Source organism: Oncorhynchus nerka, linkage group LG13 (genome assembly GCF_034236695.1).
Source record: "Oncorhynchus nerka isolate Pitt River linkage group LG13, Oner_Uvic_2.0, whole genome shotgun sequence".
Classification (NCBI taxonomy): domain Eukaryota; kingdom Metazoa; phylum Chordata; class Actinopteri; order Salmoniformes; family Salmonidae; genus Oncorhynchus; species Oncorhynchus nerka.
Window position 1 is genome coordinate 1,245,088 of NC_088408.1, and position 19,116 is coordinate 1,264,203.

Genomic DNA, 19,116 nt, shown 5'->3' on the forward strand with positions numbered 1-19,116 from the left:
AGTAGATTAGGGCAGTATGTTAGGGCAGAAGATTAGGGCAGTATGTTAGGGCAGTATGTTATGTTAGGGCAGTATGGTAGGGCAGTAGATTAGGGCAGTATGTTAGGGCAGTAGATTAGGGCAGTATGTTAGGGCAGTAGAGTATTAGGCCAGTAGATTAGGGCAGTATGTTAGGGCAGTATGTTAGGGCAGTATGTTATTAGGGCAGTATGTTAGGGCAGTAGATTAGGCCAGTAGATTAGGCCAGTATGTTAGGGCAGTATGTTAGGGCAGTATGTTAGGGCAGTAGATTAGGGCAGTATGTTAGGGCAGTAGATTAGGGCAGTATGTATGTTGGGGCAGTATGATTAGGGCAGTATGTTAGGGCAGTTTGTTAGGGCAGTAGATTAGGGCAGTATGGTAGGGCAGTAGATTAGGCCAGTAGATTAGGGCAGTAGTAGATTAGGGCAGTATGTTAGGGCAGTATGTTAGGGCAGTATGTTAGGGCAGTATGTAGATTAGGGCAGTATGTTAGGGCAGTAGATTAGGGCAGTATGTTAGGGCAGTAGTATGTTAGGGCAGTATGATTAGGGCAGTAGTAGCAGTATGTTTATTAGGGCAGTATGTTAGGGCAGTAGATTAGGGCAGTATGTTAGGGCAGTAGATTAGGCCAGTAGATTAGGCCAGTATGTTAGGGCAGTTTGGGCAGTAGATTAGGGCAGTATGTTAGGGCAGTAGTAGTTAGGCCAGTAGATTAGGGCCAGTATGTTAGGGCATGTATGATTAGGGCAGTATGTTAGGGCAGTAGATTAGGGCAGTATGTTAGGGCAGTAGATTAGGGCAGTATGTTAGGGCAGTAGATTAGGGGCAGTATGTTAGGGCAGTAGATTAGGGCAGTATGTTAGGGCAGTATGTTAGGGCAGTATGTTAGGGCAGTAGATTAGGGCAGTATGTTAGGGCAGTTTGTTAGGGCAGTAGATTAGGGCAGTATGTTAGGGCAGATTAGGCCAGTAGATTAGGTATGTTAGATTAGGCCAGTATGTTAGGGCAGTATGTTAGGGCAGTATGTTAGGGCAGTAGATTAGGGCAGTATGGTAGGGCAGTAGATTAGGCCAGTAGATTAGGGCAGTAGATTAGGGCAGTATGTTAGGGCAGTAGATTAGGGCAGTATGTTAGGGCAGTAGATTAGGGCAGTATGTTAGGGCAGTAGATTAGGGCAGTATGTTAGGGCAGTATGTTAGGGCAGTATGGTAGGGCAGTAGATTAGGGCAGTATGTTAGGGCAGTAGATTAGGGCAGTATGTTAGGGCAGTAGATTAGGCCAGTAGATTAGGCCAGTATGTTAGGGCAGTAGATTAGGGCAGTATGTTAGGGCAGTAGATTAGGCCAGTAGATTAGGCCAGTATGTTAGGGCAGTATGTTAGGGCAGTATGTTAGGGCAGTAGATTAGGGCAGTATGTTAGGGCAGTAGATTAGGGCAGTATGTTAGGGCAGTAGATTAGGGCAGTATGTTAGGGCAGTAGATTAGGGCAGTATGTTAGGGCAGTATGTTAGGGCAGTATGTTAGGGCAGTAGATTAGGGCAGTATGTTAGGGCAGTTTGTTAGGGCAGTAGATTAGGGCAGTATGGTAGGGCAGTAGATTAGGCCAGTAGATTAGGGCAGTAGATTAGGGCAGTATGTTAGGGCAGTAGATTAGGGCAGTATGTTAGGGCAGTAGATTAGGGCAGTATGTTAGGGCAGTAGATTAGGGCAGTATGTTAGGGCAGTATGTTAGGGCAGTATGGTAGGGCAGTAGATTAGGGCAGTATGTTAGGGCAGTAGATTAGGGCAGTATGTTAGGGCAGTAGATTAGGCCAGTAGATTAGGCCAGTATGTTGGGCAGTAGATTAGGGCAGTATGTTAGGGCAGTAGATTAGGCCAGTAGATTAGGCCAGTATGTTAGGGCAGTATGTTAGGGCAGTATGTTAGGGCAGTGGATTAGGGCAGTATGTTAGGGCAGTAGATTAGGGCAGTATGTTAGGGCAGTAGATTAGGGCAGTATGTTAGGGCAGTATGTTAGGGCAGTAGATTAGGGCAGTATGTTAGGGCAGTTTGTTAGGGCAGTAGATTAGGGCAGTATGGTAGGGCAGTAGATTAGGCCAGTAGATTAGGGCAGTAGATTAGGCCAGTATGTTAGGGCAGTATGTTAGGGCAGTATGTTAGGGCAGTAGATTAGGGCAGTATGTTAGGGCAGTATGTTAGGGCAGTAGATTAGGGCAGTATGGTAGGGCAGTATGTTAAGGCAGTATGTTAGGGCAGTATGTTAGGGCAGTATGTTTGGGCAGTATGTTAGGGCAGTAGATTAGGGCAGTATGTTAGGACAGTATGTTAGGGCAGTAGATTAGGGCAGTATGTTAGGGCAGTATGTTAGGGCAGTATGTTAGGGCAGTATGTTAGGGCAGTGTGTTAGGGCAGTAGATTAGGGCAGTATGGTAGGGCAGTATGTTAAGGCAGTATGTTAGGGCAGTATGTTAAGGCAGTATGTTAGGGCAGTATGTTTGGGCAGTATGTTAGGGCAGTAGATTAGGGCAGTATGTTAGGACAGTATGTTAGGGCAGTAGATTAGGGCAGTATGTTAGGGCAGTATGTTAGGGCAGTATGTTAGGGCAGTATGTTAGGGCAGTGTGTTAGGGCAGTAGATTAGGGCAGTATGGTAGGGCAGTATGTTAAGGCCGTATGTTAGGGCAGTATGTTAGGGCAGTAGATTAGGGTAGTATGTTAGGGCAGTAGATTAGGGCAGTGTGTTTTGGCAGTATGTTAGGGCAGTATGTTAGGGCAGTAGATTAGGGCAGTATGGTAGGACAGTATGTTAAGGCAGTATGTTAGCGCAGTATGTTAAGGCAGTATGTTAGGGCAGTAAGTTAGGGCAGTATGTTAGGGCAGTATGTTAGGGCAGTAGATTAGGGCAGTATGTTAGGGCAGTAGATTAGGGCAGTGTGTTTTGGCAGTATGTTAGGGCAGTATGTTAGGGCAGTAGATTAGGGCAGTATGGTAGGGCAGTATGTTAAGGCAGTATTTTAGGGCAGTATGTTAGGGCAGTATGTTAGGGCAGTAAATTAGGGCAGTATGTTAGGGCAGTAGATTAGGGCAGTGTGTTTTGGCAGTATGTTAGGGCAGTAGATTAGGGCAGTATGTTAGGGCAGTAGATTAGGGCAGCGTGTTTTGGCAGTATGTTAGGGCAGTATGTTAAGGCAGTATTTTAGGGCAGTATGTTAGGGCAGTATGTTAGGGCAGTAGATTAGGGCAGTATGTTAGGGCAGTATGTTAGGGCAGTAGATTAGGGCAGTATGTTAGGGCAGTAGATTAGGGCAGTATGTTAGGGCAGTATGTTAGGGCAGTGTGTTTTGGCAGTATGTTAGGGCAGTAGATTAGGGCAGTAGATTAGGGCAGTATGTTAGGGCAGTGTGTTTTGGCAGTATGTTAGGGCAGTAGATTAGGGCAGTGTGTTTTGGCAGTATGTTAGGGCAGTAGATTAGGGCAGTATGTTAGGGCAGTAGATTAGGGCAGTAGATTAGGGCAGTATGTTAGGACAGTATGTTAGGGCAGTAGATTAGGGCAGTATGTTAGGACAGTAGATTAGGGCAGTAGATTAGGGCAGTATGTTAGGGCAGTAGATTAGGGCAGTATGTTACGGCAGTATGTTAGGGCAGTAGATTAGGCCAGTATGTTAGGGCAGTAGATTAGGCCAGTATGTTAGGGCAGTAGATTAGGGCAGTATGTTAGGGCAGTATGTTAGGGCAATATGTTAGGGCAGTAGATTAGGGCAGTATGTTAGGGCAGTATGTTAGGGCAGTAGATTAGGGCAGTATGTTAGGGCAGTAGATTAGGGCAGTATGTTAGGGCAGTAGATTAGGGCAGTAGATTAGGGCAGAATGTTAGGGCAGTAGATTAGGCCAGTAGATTAGGGCAGTAGATTAGGCCAGTATGTTAGGGCAGTATGTTAGGGCAGTAGATTAGGGCAGTATGTTAGGGCAGTATGTTAGGGCAGTAGATTAGGGCAGTATGGTAGGGCAGTATGTTAAGGCAGTATGTTAGGGCAGTATGTTAAGGCAGTATGTTAGGGCAGTATGTTAGGGCAGTATGTTAGGGCAGTAGATTAGGGCAGTATGTTAGGACAGTATGTTAGGGCAGTAGATTAGGGCAGTATGTTAGGGCAGTATGTTAGGGCAGTATGTTAGGGCAGTAGATTAGGGCAGTATGTTAGGGCAGTATGTTAGGGCAGTATGTTAGGGCAGTGTGTTAGGGCAGTAGATTAGGGCAGTATGGTAGGGCAGTATGTTAAGGCAGTATGTTAGGGCAGTATGTTAAGGCAGTATGTTAGGGCAGTATGTTTGGGCAGTATGTTAGGGCAGTAGATTAGGGCAGTATGTTAGGACAGTATGTTAGGGCAGTAGATTAGGGCAGTATGTTAGGGCAGTATGTTAGGGCAGTATGTTAGGGCAGTATGTTAGGGCAGTGTGTTAGGGCAGTAGATTAGGGCAGTATGGTAGGGCAGTATGTTAAGGCCGTATGTTAGGGCAGTATGTTAGGGCAGTAGATTAGGGTAGTATGTTAGGGCAGTAGATTAGGGCAGTGTGTTTTGGCAGTATGTTAGGGCAGTATGTTAGGGCAGTAGATTAGGGCAGTATGGTAGGACAGTATGTTAAGGCAGTATGTTAGCGCAGTATGTTAAGGCAGTATGTTAGGGCAGTAAGTTAGGGCAGTATGTTAGGGCAGTATGTTAGGGCAGTAGATTAGGGCAGTATGTTAGGGCAGTAGATTAGGGCAGTGTGTTTTGGCAGTATGTTAGGGCAGTATGTTAGGGCAGTAGATTAGGGCAGTATGGTAGGGCAGTATGTTAAGGCAGTATTTTAGGGCAGTATGTTAGGGCAGTATGTTAGGGCAGTAAATTAGGGCAGTATGTTAGGGCAGTAGATTAGGGCAGTGTGTTTTGGCAGTATGTTAGGGCAGTAGATTAGGGCAGTATGTTAGGGCAGTAGATTAGGGCAGCGTGTTTTGGCAGTATGTTAGGGCAGTATGTTAAGGCAGTATTTTAGGGCAGTATGTTAGGGCAGTAGATTAGGGCAGTATGTTAGGGCAGTATGTTAGGGCAGTAGATTAGGGCAGTATGTTAGGGCATTAGATTAGGGCAGTATGTTAGGGCAGTATGTTAGGGCAGTGTGTTTTGGCAGTATGTTAGGGCAGTAGATTAGGGCAGTAGATTAGGGCAGTATGTTAGGGCAGTGTGTTTTGGCAGTATGTTAGGGCAGTAGATTAGGGCAGTGTGTTTTGGCAGTATGTTAGGGCAGTAGATTAGGGCAGTATGTTAGGGCAGTAGATTAGGGCAGTAGATTAGGGCAGTATGTTAGGACAGTATGTTAGGGCAGTAGATTAGGGCAGTATGTTAGGACAGTAGATTAGGGCAGTAGATTAGGGCAGTATGTTAGGGCAGTAGATTAGGGCAGTATGTTACGGCAGTAGATTAGGGCAGTATGTTAGGGCAGTATGTTAGGGCAGTATGTTAGGGCAGTAGATTAGGGCAGTATGTTAGGGCAGTATGTTAGGGCAGTATGTTAGGGCAGTGTGTTAGGGCAGTAGATTAGGGCAGTATGGTAGGGCAGTATGTTAAGGCAGTATGTTAGGGCAGTGTGTTAGGGCAGTAGATTAGGGTAGTATGTTAGGGCAGTAGATTAGGGCAGTGTGTTTTGGCAGTATGTTAGGGCAGTATGTTAGGGCAGTAGATTAGGGCAGTATGGTAGGGCAGTATGTTAAGGCAGTATGTTAGCGCAGTATGTTAAGGCAGTATGTTAGGGCAGTAAGTTAGGGCAGTATGTTAGGGCAGTATGTTAGGGCAGTAGATTAGGGCAGTATGTTAGGGCAGTAGATTAGGGCAGTGTGTTTTGGCAGTATGTTAGGGCAGTATGTTAGGGCAGTAGATTAGGGCAGTATGTTAAGGCAGTATGTTAGGGCAGTATGTTAGGGCAGTAAATTAGGGCAGTATGTTAGGGCAGTAGATTAGGGCAGTGTGTTTTGGCAGTATGTTAGGGCAGTAGATTAGGGCAGTATGTTAGGGCAGTAGATTAGGGCAGCAGATTAGGGCAGTATGTTAGGACAGTATGTTAGGGCAGTAGATTAGGGCAGTATGTTAGGACAGTAGATTAGGGCAGTATGTTAAGGCAGTATGTTAGGGCAGTATGTTAAGGCAGTATGTTAGGGCAGTAGATTAGGGCAGTATGTTAGGGCAGTAGCTTTTTATTTTTATTTTTTTATTTTACCTTTATTTAACTAGGCAAGTCAGTTAAAATTCTTATTTTCAATGACGTCCTAGGAACAGTGGGTTAACTGCCTGTTCAGCGGCAGAACGACAGATTTGTACCTTGTCAACTCGGGGATTTGAACTTGCAACCTTCCAGTTAGTAGTCCAACACTCTAACCACTAGGCTACCCTGCCGCCCCAGGGCAGTAGATTAGGGCAGTATGTTAGGGCAGTATGTTAGGGCAGTATGTTAGGGCAGTGTGTTAGGGCAGTAGATTAGGGCAGTATGGTAGGGCAGTATGTTAAGGCAGTGTGTTAGGGCAGTGTGTTAGGGCAGTAGATTAGGGTAGTATGTTAGGGCAGTAGATTAGGGCAGTGTGTTTTGGCAGTATGTTAGGGCAGTATGTTAGGGCAGTAGATTAGGGCAGTATGGTAGGGCAGTATGTTAAGGCAGTATGTTAGCGCAGTATGTTAAGGCAGTATGTTAGGGCAGTAAATTAGGGCAGTATGTTAGGGCAGTATGTTAGGGCAGTAGATTAGGGCAGTATGTTAGGGCAGTAGATTAGGGCAGTGTGTTTTGGCAGTATGTTAGGGCAGTATGTTAGGGCAGTAGATTAGGGCAGTATGTTAAGGCAGTATGTTAGGGCAGTATGTTAGGGCAGTAAATTAGGGCAGTATGTTAGGGCAGTAGATTAGGGCAGTGTGTTTTGGCAGTATGTTAGGGCAGTATGTTAGGGCAGTAGATTAGGGCAGTATGTTAGGGCAGTAGATTAGGGCAGCAGATTAGGGCAGTATGTTAGGGCAGTAGATTAGGGCAGTATGTTAGGGCAGTATGTTAGGGCAGTAGATTAGGGCAGTATGTTAGGGCAGTAGCTTTTTATTTTTATTTTTTACCTTTATTTAACTAGGCAAGTCAGTTAAAATTCTTATTTTCAATGACGTCCTAGGAACAGTGGGTTAACTGCCTGTTCAGCGGCAGAACGACAGATTTGTACCTTGTCAACTCGGGGATTTGAACTTGCAACCTTCCAGTTAGTAGTCCAACACTCTAACCACTAGGCTACCCTGCCGCCCCAGGGCAGTAGATTAGGGCAGTATGTTAGAACTAAACTTAGATTTCGGGTTAGGGCACTATATACTACCATACACTATATACTACACTATGATACCATATACTACCAAACACTATATACTACACTATAATACTATATACTAGACTATATACTACACTATGATACCATATACTACACTATATACTACACTATGATACCATATGCTACACTATATACTACACTATAATACTATATACTACACTATATACTACACTATAATACCATATACTATACCATATAATAAACTATAATACTATATACCGCACTATATACTACACTATAATACTATATACTACCATACACTTTATACTACACTATGATACTATATACCACAATATATACTATAATATAATACTATGTACCACCATACACTATAGACTACACGATGATACTATACACTATATACTATACTATAATACTATATACTACCATACACTATATACTACACTGATACCATATACTACACTATATACTACACTATAATACTATATACTACCATACACTATATACTACACTATGACACTATATATTACCATACACTATACACTACACCATAATACTATATACTACCATACACTATATACTACACGAAGATACTATATACTACCATACACTATATACTACACTATAATACCATATACTACCATACACTATATACTACACTATGATACCATATACTACCATACACTATATACTACACTACAATACTATATACCGCACTTTATACTACACTATAATACTATATACTACCATACACTAACTACTACACTAATACCATACACTATATACTACACTATAATACTATATACCACACTATATACTACACTATAGTACAATATACTACCATACACTATATACTACACTATAATACTATATACTACCATACACTATATATTACACTATGATACCATATACTACCATACACTATATACTACACTATGACACCATATACTACACTATAACATACACTATAATACTATATACCGCACTACATACTACACTATAATACTGTATACTACCATACACTATATACTACACTATAATACTATATACCGCACTATATACTACACTATAATACTATATACCACACTATATACTACACTATAATACTATATACTGCACTATAATACTATATACTACCATACACTATATACTACACTATAATACTATATGCTACACTATAATACTATATACTACCATACACCATATACTACACTATCATACTATATACCACATTAAATACTACACTATAATACTATATACCACACTATATACTACACTATAATACCATAAACTATATACTACACTATAATACTATATACTGCACCATAATCCTATATACTACCATACACTATATACTACACTATAATACTATATACTACACTATAATACTATATACTACCATAAACTATATACTACACTATAATACTATATACTGCACTATAATACTATATACTACCATACACTATATACTATATACTACCATACACTATATACTACACTATAATACTATATACTACACTATAATACTATATACTACACTATAATACTATATACTACCATACACTATATACTACACTATAATACTATATACTACACTATAATACTATATACTACACTATAATACTATATACTACCATACACTATATACTACACTATGATACTATATACTACCATACACTATATACTACACTATGATACTATATACTACCAAACACTATGTACTACACTATGATACTATATACTACACTACAATACTATACTAAATTATACTGTACAATAGATAGATATAGATATTACAGCTCTACGGCAGGTACCAAGGCTCAGCCAATCACTGTTGTTGTAGACTGAGCCAGCCAATGAGAAGGTCTCTAAGCAGTCCAGCCGGCCCCCGAGGAGCCAACCACAGTCCACAGAGGAGGAATTTCTCAGCAACAAGAAGAGACAGGAAGACCCTCCCACAGAGACCCGCCACTCCTCCACCTCTCTCCTCCCTTGCCTCCCTTCTCCTTGCCCCACGCCTCTCGTTGATGAAGAGGTCGCCATCACACTGTTTCCTGAAGGTAGGACACACACACACACACGCACAGGCACATGCACACACACAGACACATGCACGCACATAGGGTTAGAAGAGTGTAATTAGAGAAAAGCAGAACCTGCACCCACACCACAGCCCTGACAGAGAAACAGCGTGCATCCTGGGGCTTTACGTTAGAGACTGACTGGGTTTGAACTCAGCACACTTCAAGACTTGGGTCACCAAACCACCTTTGTTACACTTCTGTGTTCTAAGCTACTGTGTTGTGTGTTCTAGTCTCTATGTTCTAGTCTCTGTGTTATAAACTCTGTGTTGTGTGTTCTAGTCTCTGTGTTCTAGTCTCTGTGTTATAAACTCTGTGTTATACACTCTGTGTTGTGTGTTCTAGTCTCTGTGTTATACACTCTGTGTTATAAACTCTGTGTTATACACTCTGTGTTGTGTGTTCTAGTCTCTATGTTCTAGTCTCTGTGTTATAGTATCTGTGTTATACACTCTGTGTTGTGTATTCTAGTCTCTGTGTTCTAGTCTCTGTGTTCTAGTCTCTGTGTTATAGTCTCTGTGTTATACACTCTGTGTTGTGTGTTCTAGTCTCTATGTTCTAGTCTCTGTGTTATACACTCTGTGTTGTGTGTTCTAGTCTCTATGTTCTAGTCTCTGTGTTATAAACTCTGTGTTATACACTCTGTGTTGTGTGTTCTAGTCTCTATGTTCTAGTCTCTGTGTTATACACTCTGTGTTGTGTGTTCTAGTCTCTGTGTTATAAACTCTGTGTTATACACTCTGTGTTGTGTGTTCTAGTCTCTATGTTCTAGTCTCTGTGTTATAAACTCTGTGTTATACACTCTGTGTTGTGTGTTCTAGTCTCTATGTTCTAGTCTCTGTGTTATAGTATCTGTGTTATACACTCTGTGTTGTGTGTTCTAGTCTCTATGTTCTAGTCTCTGTGTTATAGTATCTGTGTTATAAACTCTGTGTTGTGTGTTCTAGTCTCTGTGTTCTAGTCTCTGTGTTATACACTCTGTGTTATACACTCTGTGTTGTGTGTTCTAGTCTCTATGTTCTAGTCTCTGTGTTATACACTCTGTGTTGTGTATTCTAGTCTCTGTGTTCTAGTCTCTGTGTTATACACTCTGTGTTGTGTGTTCTAGTCTCTATGTTCTAGTCTCTGTGTTATACACTCTGTGTTGTGTATTCTAGTCTCTGTGTTCTAGTCTCTGTGTTATAAACTCTGTGTTATACACTCTGTGTTGTGTGTTCTAGTCTCTATGTTCTAGTCTCTGTGTTATACACTCTGTGTTGTGTGTTCTAGTCTCTATGTTCTAGTCTCTGTGTTATAAACTCTGTGTTATACACTCTGTGTTGTGTGTTCTAGTCTCTATGTTCTAGTCTCTGTGTTATACACTCTGTGTTGTGTGTTCTAGTCTCTATGTTCTAGTCTCTGTGTTATAGTATCTGTGTTATACACTCTGTGTTGTGTGTTCTAGTCTCTATGTTCTAGTCTCTGTGTTATAAACTCTGTGTTGTGTGTTCTAGTCTCTATGTTCTAGTCTCTGTGTTATACACTCTGTGTTGTGTGTTCTAGTCTCTATGTTCTAGTCTCTGTGTTATAAACTCTGTGTTATACACTCTGTGTTGTGTGTTCTAGTCTCCGTGTTTTGTGGTCGAGTCTCTGAGATCTGTGTTCTAATCTATGTGTTCCAGTCTCTGTGTTTTAATCTGTATGTTCTGTTTCTAGTCTCTGTATTCTGTGTTTTAGTCTCTGTGTTTTGTGGTCTAGTCTCTTTGTTCTAGTTCTGTTTTAGGTTCTGTGTTTTATTCTCTGTATTCTGCGTTCAGTTTCTGTCTTTTCATCTCTGTGTTTGAGTCTTTGTGTTCTGTGTTCTAGTCTTTGTGTTCTGTTATCTAGTCTCTGTGTTCTGTGTCCCAGTCTCTGTGTTCTGTGTCCCAGTCTCTGTGTTCTGTGTCCCAGTCTCTGTGTTCTGTGTCCAGTCTCTGTGTTCTGTGTCCGTCTCTGTGTTCTGTGTCCAGTCTCTGTGTTCTGTGTCCAGTCTCTGTGTGCTGTGTTATAGTTTCTGTGCTCTCTGATCCAGTGTCTGTGTTCTGTGTTCTAGTCTCTGTTCTATTCTCTGTGTTCAGTGTTCCAGTCTCTGTGTTCAGTGTTACAGTCTCTGTGTTCAGTGTTCCAGTCTCCGTGTTCAGTGTTCCAGTCTCTGTGTTCAGTGTTCCAGTCTCTGTGTTCAGTGTTCCAGTCTCCGTGTTCAGTGTTCCGTCTCTGTGTTCAGTGTCCCAGTCTCTGTGTTATAGTCTATGCGTTCTGTGTTCAGTCTCTGTGTACTTTGATCTAGTCTCTGTGTTATAGTCTATGCGTTCTGTGTTCAGTCTCTGTGTACTGTGTTCTAGTCTCTGTTTTGTGTTGTGGTCTCCTTGTTCTAGTCTTTGTGTTATATGATATAGTCTCTGTGTTCTGTGTTCTAGTCTCTGTGTTCCATTTTCTGTGTTCTAGTCTCTGCGTTCTGTGTTCTAGTGGGATTTATTCCAGTCTCTGTGTTTTAGTCTCTGTGTTCTGTGTTCTAGTCTCCATTTTTGCGGTTCTGGTCTCTGTGGTCTGTGTTCTAGTCTCTTTTTTAGTCCCTGTGTTCTGTGTTCTAGTCTACGTGATCCAGTCTCTGTGTTCTGTGTTCCAGCCTCTGTGTTCTGGTCTCTGTGTTCTGTGTTCTAGTCTCTTTTTTAGGCTCTGTGTTCTGTGTTCTAGTCTCCATTTTTGCGGTTCTGGTCTCTGTGTTCTGTGTTCTAGTCTCTTTTCTAGTCTCTGTGTTCTGTGTTCTAGTCTCTTTTCTAGTTTCTGTGTTCTGTGTTCTAGTCTACGTGATTCAGTCTCTGTGTTCTGTGTTCCAGCCTCTGTGTTCTGGTCTCTGTGGTCTGTGTTCTAGTCTCTTTTCTAGTCTCTGTGTTCTGTGTTCTAGTCTATGTGATCCAGTCTCTGTGTTCTGTGTTCCAGCCTCTGTGTTCTGGTCTCTATGGTCTGTGTTCTAGTCTCTTTTCCCGTCTCTGTGTTCTGCGTTCCAGCCTCTGTGTTCTGTGTTCCAGTCTCTGTGTTCGGGGACAGAGAGCTGGTCCATCTCGCACCTCCTAAAAGCTCTGCCTCCAAGCTGTGTGACTCCGCCCCCCTGCCACGCCTGTTGGAACCAACCAGAGAAGTCCAGGTCAGACTGGTCAAGCTCTTCAGAATGTTGTTTGCTATGTATCAGGAGTGTGGTCAATTCCATTTCAATTCCAGTCAATTCAGAAAGGAAACCAGATTCCAATTCCAAATGTTCCTCTTGAAAATAATTGAAGGGAAAATAATTGAAGGGAGTTTCAGTGTACTTCTGGAAGTGGAGTTTCAGTGTACTTCTGGAAGTGGAGTTTCAGTGTACTTCTGGAAGTGGAGTTTCAGTGTACTTCTGGAAGTGGAGTTTCAGTGTACTTCTGGAATTGGAGTTTCAGTGTACTTCTGGAAGTGGAGTTTCAGTGTACTTCTGGAAGTGGAGTTTCAGTGTACTTCTGGAAGTGGAGTTTCAGTGTACTTCTGGAAGTGACCCCTTCCATGCTCATTGCCTCTAAAATCTTTATTACCAGATCAGTTGATGTAACAGCTAAAGCATCCTTTAAACCCTACGTATGTAGGCAATGCAAGAACGGAGTTAACTATGCAAAATGGCCGTCCAGTGTCCGATCCTGCGTTGAGTTACACATTGTTGGACTGCACTCATTTGTGCATTTTTGCTATGCAAATTCACAGGATGGGCATATTTATAGATTGATGTAGTTGTTGCATTCATCTCTATCTAGGCTTTAACAGTGACCAGACGTTGTCCTTTTATCCATAGATTTTCATTCATGTTCAGTTTGATGTTACCACTATATTCTTTAGTGTCCTGCTCCTGTCTGATGTTACCACTCTCTGTACAGGTCCGTCCAGTCCGTCCACCACATGAGCTCAGAACCACACACTCCGATGGGGCGGAACTCGACAACAGCCACCTCCACGACGACGATGACAGTTGTCACGATGACCACGTTCACCCTCATCGCCTTGGCAACAATGACCGGTTAAAGAAGCTGCAGATGTTCTACTCCTCGGAGACGAAGGGTGGAGTTTCTCCCAGAATGATCCTGGAGACCACGGAGGCTCGCCCCTCGGACAGAGAACACTTGGCAGGCGCCATGGAAATGGCACAAACTGCCCCGCCCCCTCTCCCCCAGCTACGGAATGCTGGGCTGAAGGAGGGAGGTGGGGGAGGAAGGGGGGGGAAGTTCACATGGGTGGGCCACGTGGTACGGCCGCAGGGCACCACAGGGCTGCTGGTCAACGGGACCAAACCCCCGGCCTTCCCCTCCCATAGACAGCACGCTCTGGTCATCAAGAGCCTTCGCCAGGAGAGGGCGAGGAGAGGAGGAGGGGGAAGAGGAGGAGGAGGGATGAGAGGAGGAGTGCAGCGTAACTCTGTTCAGCTGCGTCAGTCCTTACAGCGTCGAGTAGCTGACCTGAACCTCCCTCTGCTCCCAGCAGCCCCGCAGAGACCATATTGACCTATTGACCTAAGACACTAACCCTATTGAAATACAGAGACCCTACTGACCTACAGAGACCCTACTGACCTATTGACCTAAGACACTAACCCTATTGAAATACAGAGACCCTACGGACTACTGAGACCCTACGGACTACTGAGACCCTACTGACCTACAGAGACCCTACTGACCTACTGACCTACAGAGACCCTACTGACCTACTGACCTACAGAGACCCTACTGACCTACAGAGACCCTACTGACCTACAGAGACCCTACTGACCTACTGACCTACAGAGACCCTACTGACCTACAGAGACCCTACTGACCTACTGACCTACAGAGACCCTACTGACCTACAGAGACCCTACTGACCTACAGAGACCCTACTGACCTACTGACCTACTGACCTAGAGACCCTACTGACCTACAGAGACCCTACTGACCTAGAGACCCTACTGACCCAGAGACCCGACTGACCCAGAGACCCGACTGACCTACAGAGAACCTACTGACCTACAGAGACCCTACTGACCTACAGAGACCCTACTGACCCAGAGACCCTACTGACCCAGAGACCCTACTGACCTAGAGACCCTACTGACCTACAGAGAACCTACTGACCTACAGAGACCCTACTGACCTACAGAGACCCTACTGACCCAGAGACCCTACTGACACAGAGACCCTACTGACCTAGAGACCCTACTGACCTACAGAGACCCTACTGACCTAGAGACCCTACTGACCTACAGAGACCCTACTGACCTACAGAGACCCTACTGACCTACAGAGACCCTACTGACCTAGAGACCCTACTGACCTAGAGACCCTACTGACCTAGAGACCCTACTGACCTACAGAGAACCTACTGACCTACAGAGACCCTACTGACCTACAGAGACCCTACTGACCTACAGAGACCCTACTGACCTAGAGACCCTACTGACCTACAGAGACCCTACTGACCTACAGAGACCCTACTGACCTAGAGACCCTACTGACCTAGAGACCCTACTGACCTACAGAGACCCTACTGACCTAGAGACCCTACTGACCTACAGAGACCCTACTGACCTACAGAGACCCTACTGACCTAGAGACCCTACTGACCTACAGAGACCCTACTGACCTACAGAGACCCTACTGACTTAGAGACCCTACTGACCTACAGAGACCCTACTGACCTAGAGACCCTACTGACCTACAGAGACCCTACTGACTTAGAAACCCTACTGACCTACAGAGACCCTACTGACCTACAGAGACCCTACTGACTTAGAGACCCTACTGACCTACAGAGAACCTACTGACCTACAGAGACCCTACTGACCTACAGAGACCCTACTGACCTACAGAGACCCTACTGACCTAGAGACCCTACTGACCTACAGAGACCCTACTGACCTACAGAGACCCTACTGACCTAGAGAACCTACTGACCTACAGAGACCCTACTGACCTAGAGACCCTACTGACCTACAGAGACCCTACTGACCTAGAGACCCTACTGACCTACAGAGACCCTACTGACCTACAGAGACCCTACTGACCTACAGAGACCCTACTGACCTACAGAGACCCTACTGACCTAGAGACCCTACTGACCTACAGAGACCCTACTGACCTAGAGACCCTACTGACCTACAGAGACCCTACTGACTTACAGACCCTACTGACCTACAGAGACCCTACTGACCTACAGAGACCCTACTGACCTACAGAGACCCTACTGACCTACAGAGACCCTACTGACTTAGAGACCCTACTGACCTACAGAGACCCTACTGACCTACAGAGACCCTACTGACCTAGAGAGACCCTACTGACTTAGAGACCCTACTGACCTACAGAGACCCTACTGACCTAGAGACCCTACTGACCTACAGAGACCCTACTGACCTACAGAGACCCTACTGACCTACAGAGACCCTACTGACCTACAGAGACCCTACTGACCTACTGACCTACAGACCTACAGAGACCCTACTGACCTACAGAGAACCTACTGACCTACAGAGACCCTACTGACCTACAGAGACCCTACTGACCTACAGAGACCCTACTGACCTAGAGACCCTACTACAGAGACCCTACTGACCTAGAGACCCTACTGACCTAGAGACCCAACTGACCTACAGAGAACCTACTGACCTACAGAGACCCTACTGACCTACAGAGACCCTACTGACCCTACAGAGACCCTACTACAGAGACCCTAGAGACCCTACTGACCTACAGAGACCCTACTGACCTACAGAGACCCTACCTGACCTAGAGACCCTACTGACCTACAGAGACCCTACTGACCTAGAGACCCTACTGACCTACAGAGACCCTACTGACCTACAGAGACCCTACTGACCTACAGAGACCCTACTGACCTACAGAGACCCTACTGACCTAGAGACCCTACTGACCTACAGAGACCCTGACTGACCTACAGAGACCTTACTGACCTACAGAGACCCTGACTAGAGACCCTACTGAGAGACCCCTGACTAGAGACCTACAGAGAGACCCTACTGACCTACAGAGACCCTACTGACCTACAGACCTAGAGACCCTACTGACCTACAGAGACCCTACTGACCTACAGAGACCCTACTGACCTACAGAGACCCTACTGACCTACAGAGACCCTACTGACCTAGAGACCCTACTGACCTACAGAGACCCTACTAGAGACCCTACTGACCTACAGAGACCCTACTGACCTACAGACCCTACTGACCTACAGAGACCCTACTGACCTGAGAGAGACCCTACTGACCTACAGAGACCCTACTGACCTACAGAGACCCTACAGAGACCCTACTGACCTACAGAGACCCTACTGACCTACAGAGACCCTGACCTGACTACTGACAGAGACCCTACTGACCTACAGAGACCCTACTGACCTAGAGACCCTACTGACCTACAGAGACCCTACTGACAGAGACCCTACTGACCTACAGAGACCCTGACTGACCTAGAGACCCTACTGACCTACAGAGACCCTACTGACCTACAGAGACCCTACTGACCTACAGAGACCCTACTGACCTAGAGACCCTACTGACCTGACCAGAGACCCTACTGACCTACAGAGACCCTACTGACCTACAGAGACCCTACTGACCTACAGAGACCCTACTGACCTAGAGACCCCTAGAGACCCTACTGACCTACAGAGACCCTACTGACCTACAGAGACCCTACTGACCTACAGAGACCCTACTGACCTACAGAGACCCTACTGACCTACAGAGACCCTACTGACCTACAGAGACCCTACTGACCTACAGAGACCCTACTGACCTACAGAGACCCTACTGACCTAGAGACCCCTACTGACCTACAGAGACCCCTGACCTGACTTAGAGACCCTACTGACCTACAGAGACCCTACTGACCTACAGAGACCCTACTGACCTACAGAGACCCTGACTGACTACTGACAGAGACCCTGACCTACAGAGACCCCTGACAGAGACCCTACTGACCTACAGAGACCCTACTGACCTACAGAGACCCTACTGACCTGACCAGAGACCCTACCCTGACCTACAGAGACCCTACTGACCTACAGAGACCCTACTGACCTACAGAGACCCTACTGACTTAGAGACCCTACTGACCTACAGAGACCCTACTGACCTACAGAGACCCTACTGACTTAGAGACCCTACTGACCTACAGAGACCCTACTGACCTACAGAGACCCTACTGACCTACTGAGACCCTACTGACCTACTGAGACCCTACTGACCTAGAGACCCTACTGACCTAGAGACCCTACTGACCTACAGAGACCCTACTGACCTACAGAGACCCTGACTGACCTACCAGAGACCCTACTGACCTACAGAGACCCTACTGACCTACAGAGACCCTACTGACCTGACAGAGACCCTACTGACCTACAGAGACCCTACTGACCTACAGAGACCCTACTGACCTACAGAGACCCTACTGACCTACAGAGACCCTACTGACCTACAGAGACCCTACTGACCTAGAGACCCTACTGACCTACAGAGACCCTACTGACCTACAGAGACCCTACTGACCTACAGAGACCCTACTGACCTACAGAGACCCTACTGACCTACAGAGACCCTGACCTGACCTACAGAGACCCTACTGACCTACAGAGACCCTACTGACCTACAGAGACCCTACTGACCTACAGAGACCCTACTGACCTAGAGACCCTACTGACCTACAGAGACCCTACTGACCTACATAGACCCTACTGACCTACAGAGACCCTACTGACCTAGAGACCCTACTGACCTACAGAGACCCTACTGACTTAGAGACCCTACTGACCTAGAGACCCTACTGACCTACAGAGACCCTACTGACCTACAGAGACCCTACTGACCTACAGAGACCCTACTGACCTACAGAGACCCTACTGACTTAGAGACCCTACTGACCTACAGAGACCCTACTGACCTACAGAGACCCTACTGACCTAGAGACCCTACTGACCTACAGAGACCCTACTGACCTAGAGACCCTACTGACTTAGAGACCCTACTGACCTACAGAGACCCTACTGACCTACAGAGACCCTACTGACTTAGAGACCCTACTGACCTACAGAGACCCTACTGACCTACAGAGACCCTACTGACCTACTGAGACCCTACTGACCTACTGAGACCCTACTGACCTAGAGACCCTACTGACCTAGAGACCCTACTGACCTACAGAGACCCTACTGACCTACAGAGACCCTACTGACCTACAGAGACCCTACTGACCTAGAGAGACCCTACTGACCTACAGACCTACAGAGTGTCAGTGTCTGCACAGCCACGTTGCAGAATATTGAATCTCATACTTCTTCAATTCTCAGTCAAGGATTTCCACTATTCGACATCACATTCACATTAACAGAAGTATGTGGAGCCACAGACATATTGCTCAATGGGCCGCAAGACTGCTCTGTGACTGTGAACGACAGAGAACCTGACTGATCCTGGTGACTAGGTCAGGAAGAGAACCATATGTCAACCAGCTACTGGTCTATAGTGCCAAAGGATTACGCTTAACCATGAACAAGGCGCTAGAGTAATGTCATCAGGTGGAACCAGGTAGAACCAGGTAGAACCAGGTGGAACCAGGTAGAACCAGGTAGAACATTCCACAGCATTATC

The 19,116-nt window shown here is 45.3% G+C and overlaps 1 protein-coding gene across 1 annotated transcript in view; it reads left to right on the forward strand.

Moving 5' to 3' along the window:
- The window catches only part of LOC115117373 (uncharacterized), a 45,953-nt gene extending 31,006 nt beyond the window's left edge, over positions 1-14,947 (forward strand). The window contains exons 9-17 of the mRNA XM_065026084.1: positions 11,055-11,127; positions 11,295-11,301; positions 11,399-11,462; positions 11,546-11,740; positions 12,059-12,112; positions 12,270-12,326; positions 12,373-12,429; positions 12,476-12,612; positions 13,361-14,947. Of these exons, the coding sequence (XP_064882156.1) occupies positions 11,055-11,127; positions 11,295-11,301; positions 11,399-11,462; positions 11,546-11,740; positions 12,059-12,112; positions 12,270-12,326; positions 12,373-12,429; positions 12,476-12,612; positions 13,361-13,981 (1,265 nt within the window). The 3' untranslated portion in view covers positions 13,982-14,947. The remainder of the gene's footprint in view (positions 1-11,054; positions 11,128-11,294; positions 11,302-11,398; positions 11,463-11,545; positions 11,741-12,058; positions 12,113-12,269; positions 12,327-12,372; positions 12,430-12,475; positions 12,613-13,360) is intronic.
- The last annotated feature ends 4,169 nt before the right edge of the window (positions 14,948-19,116 follow it).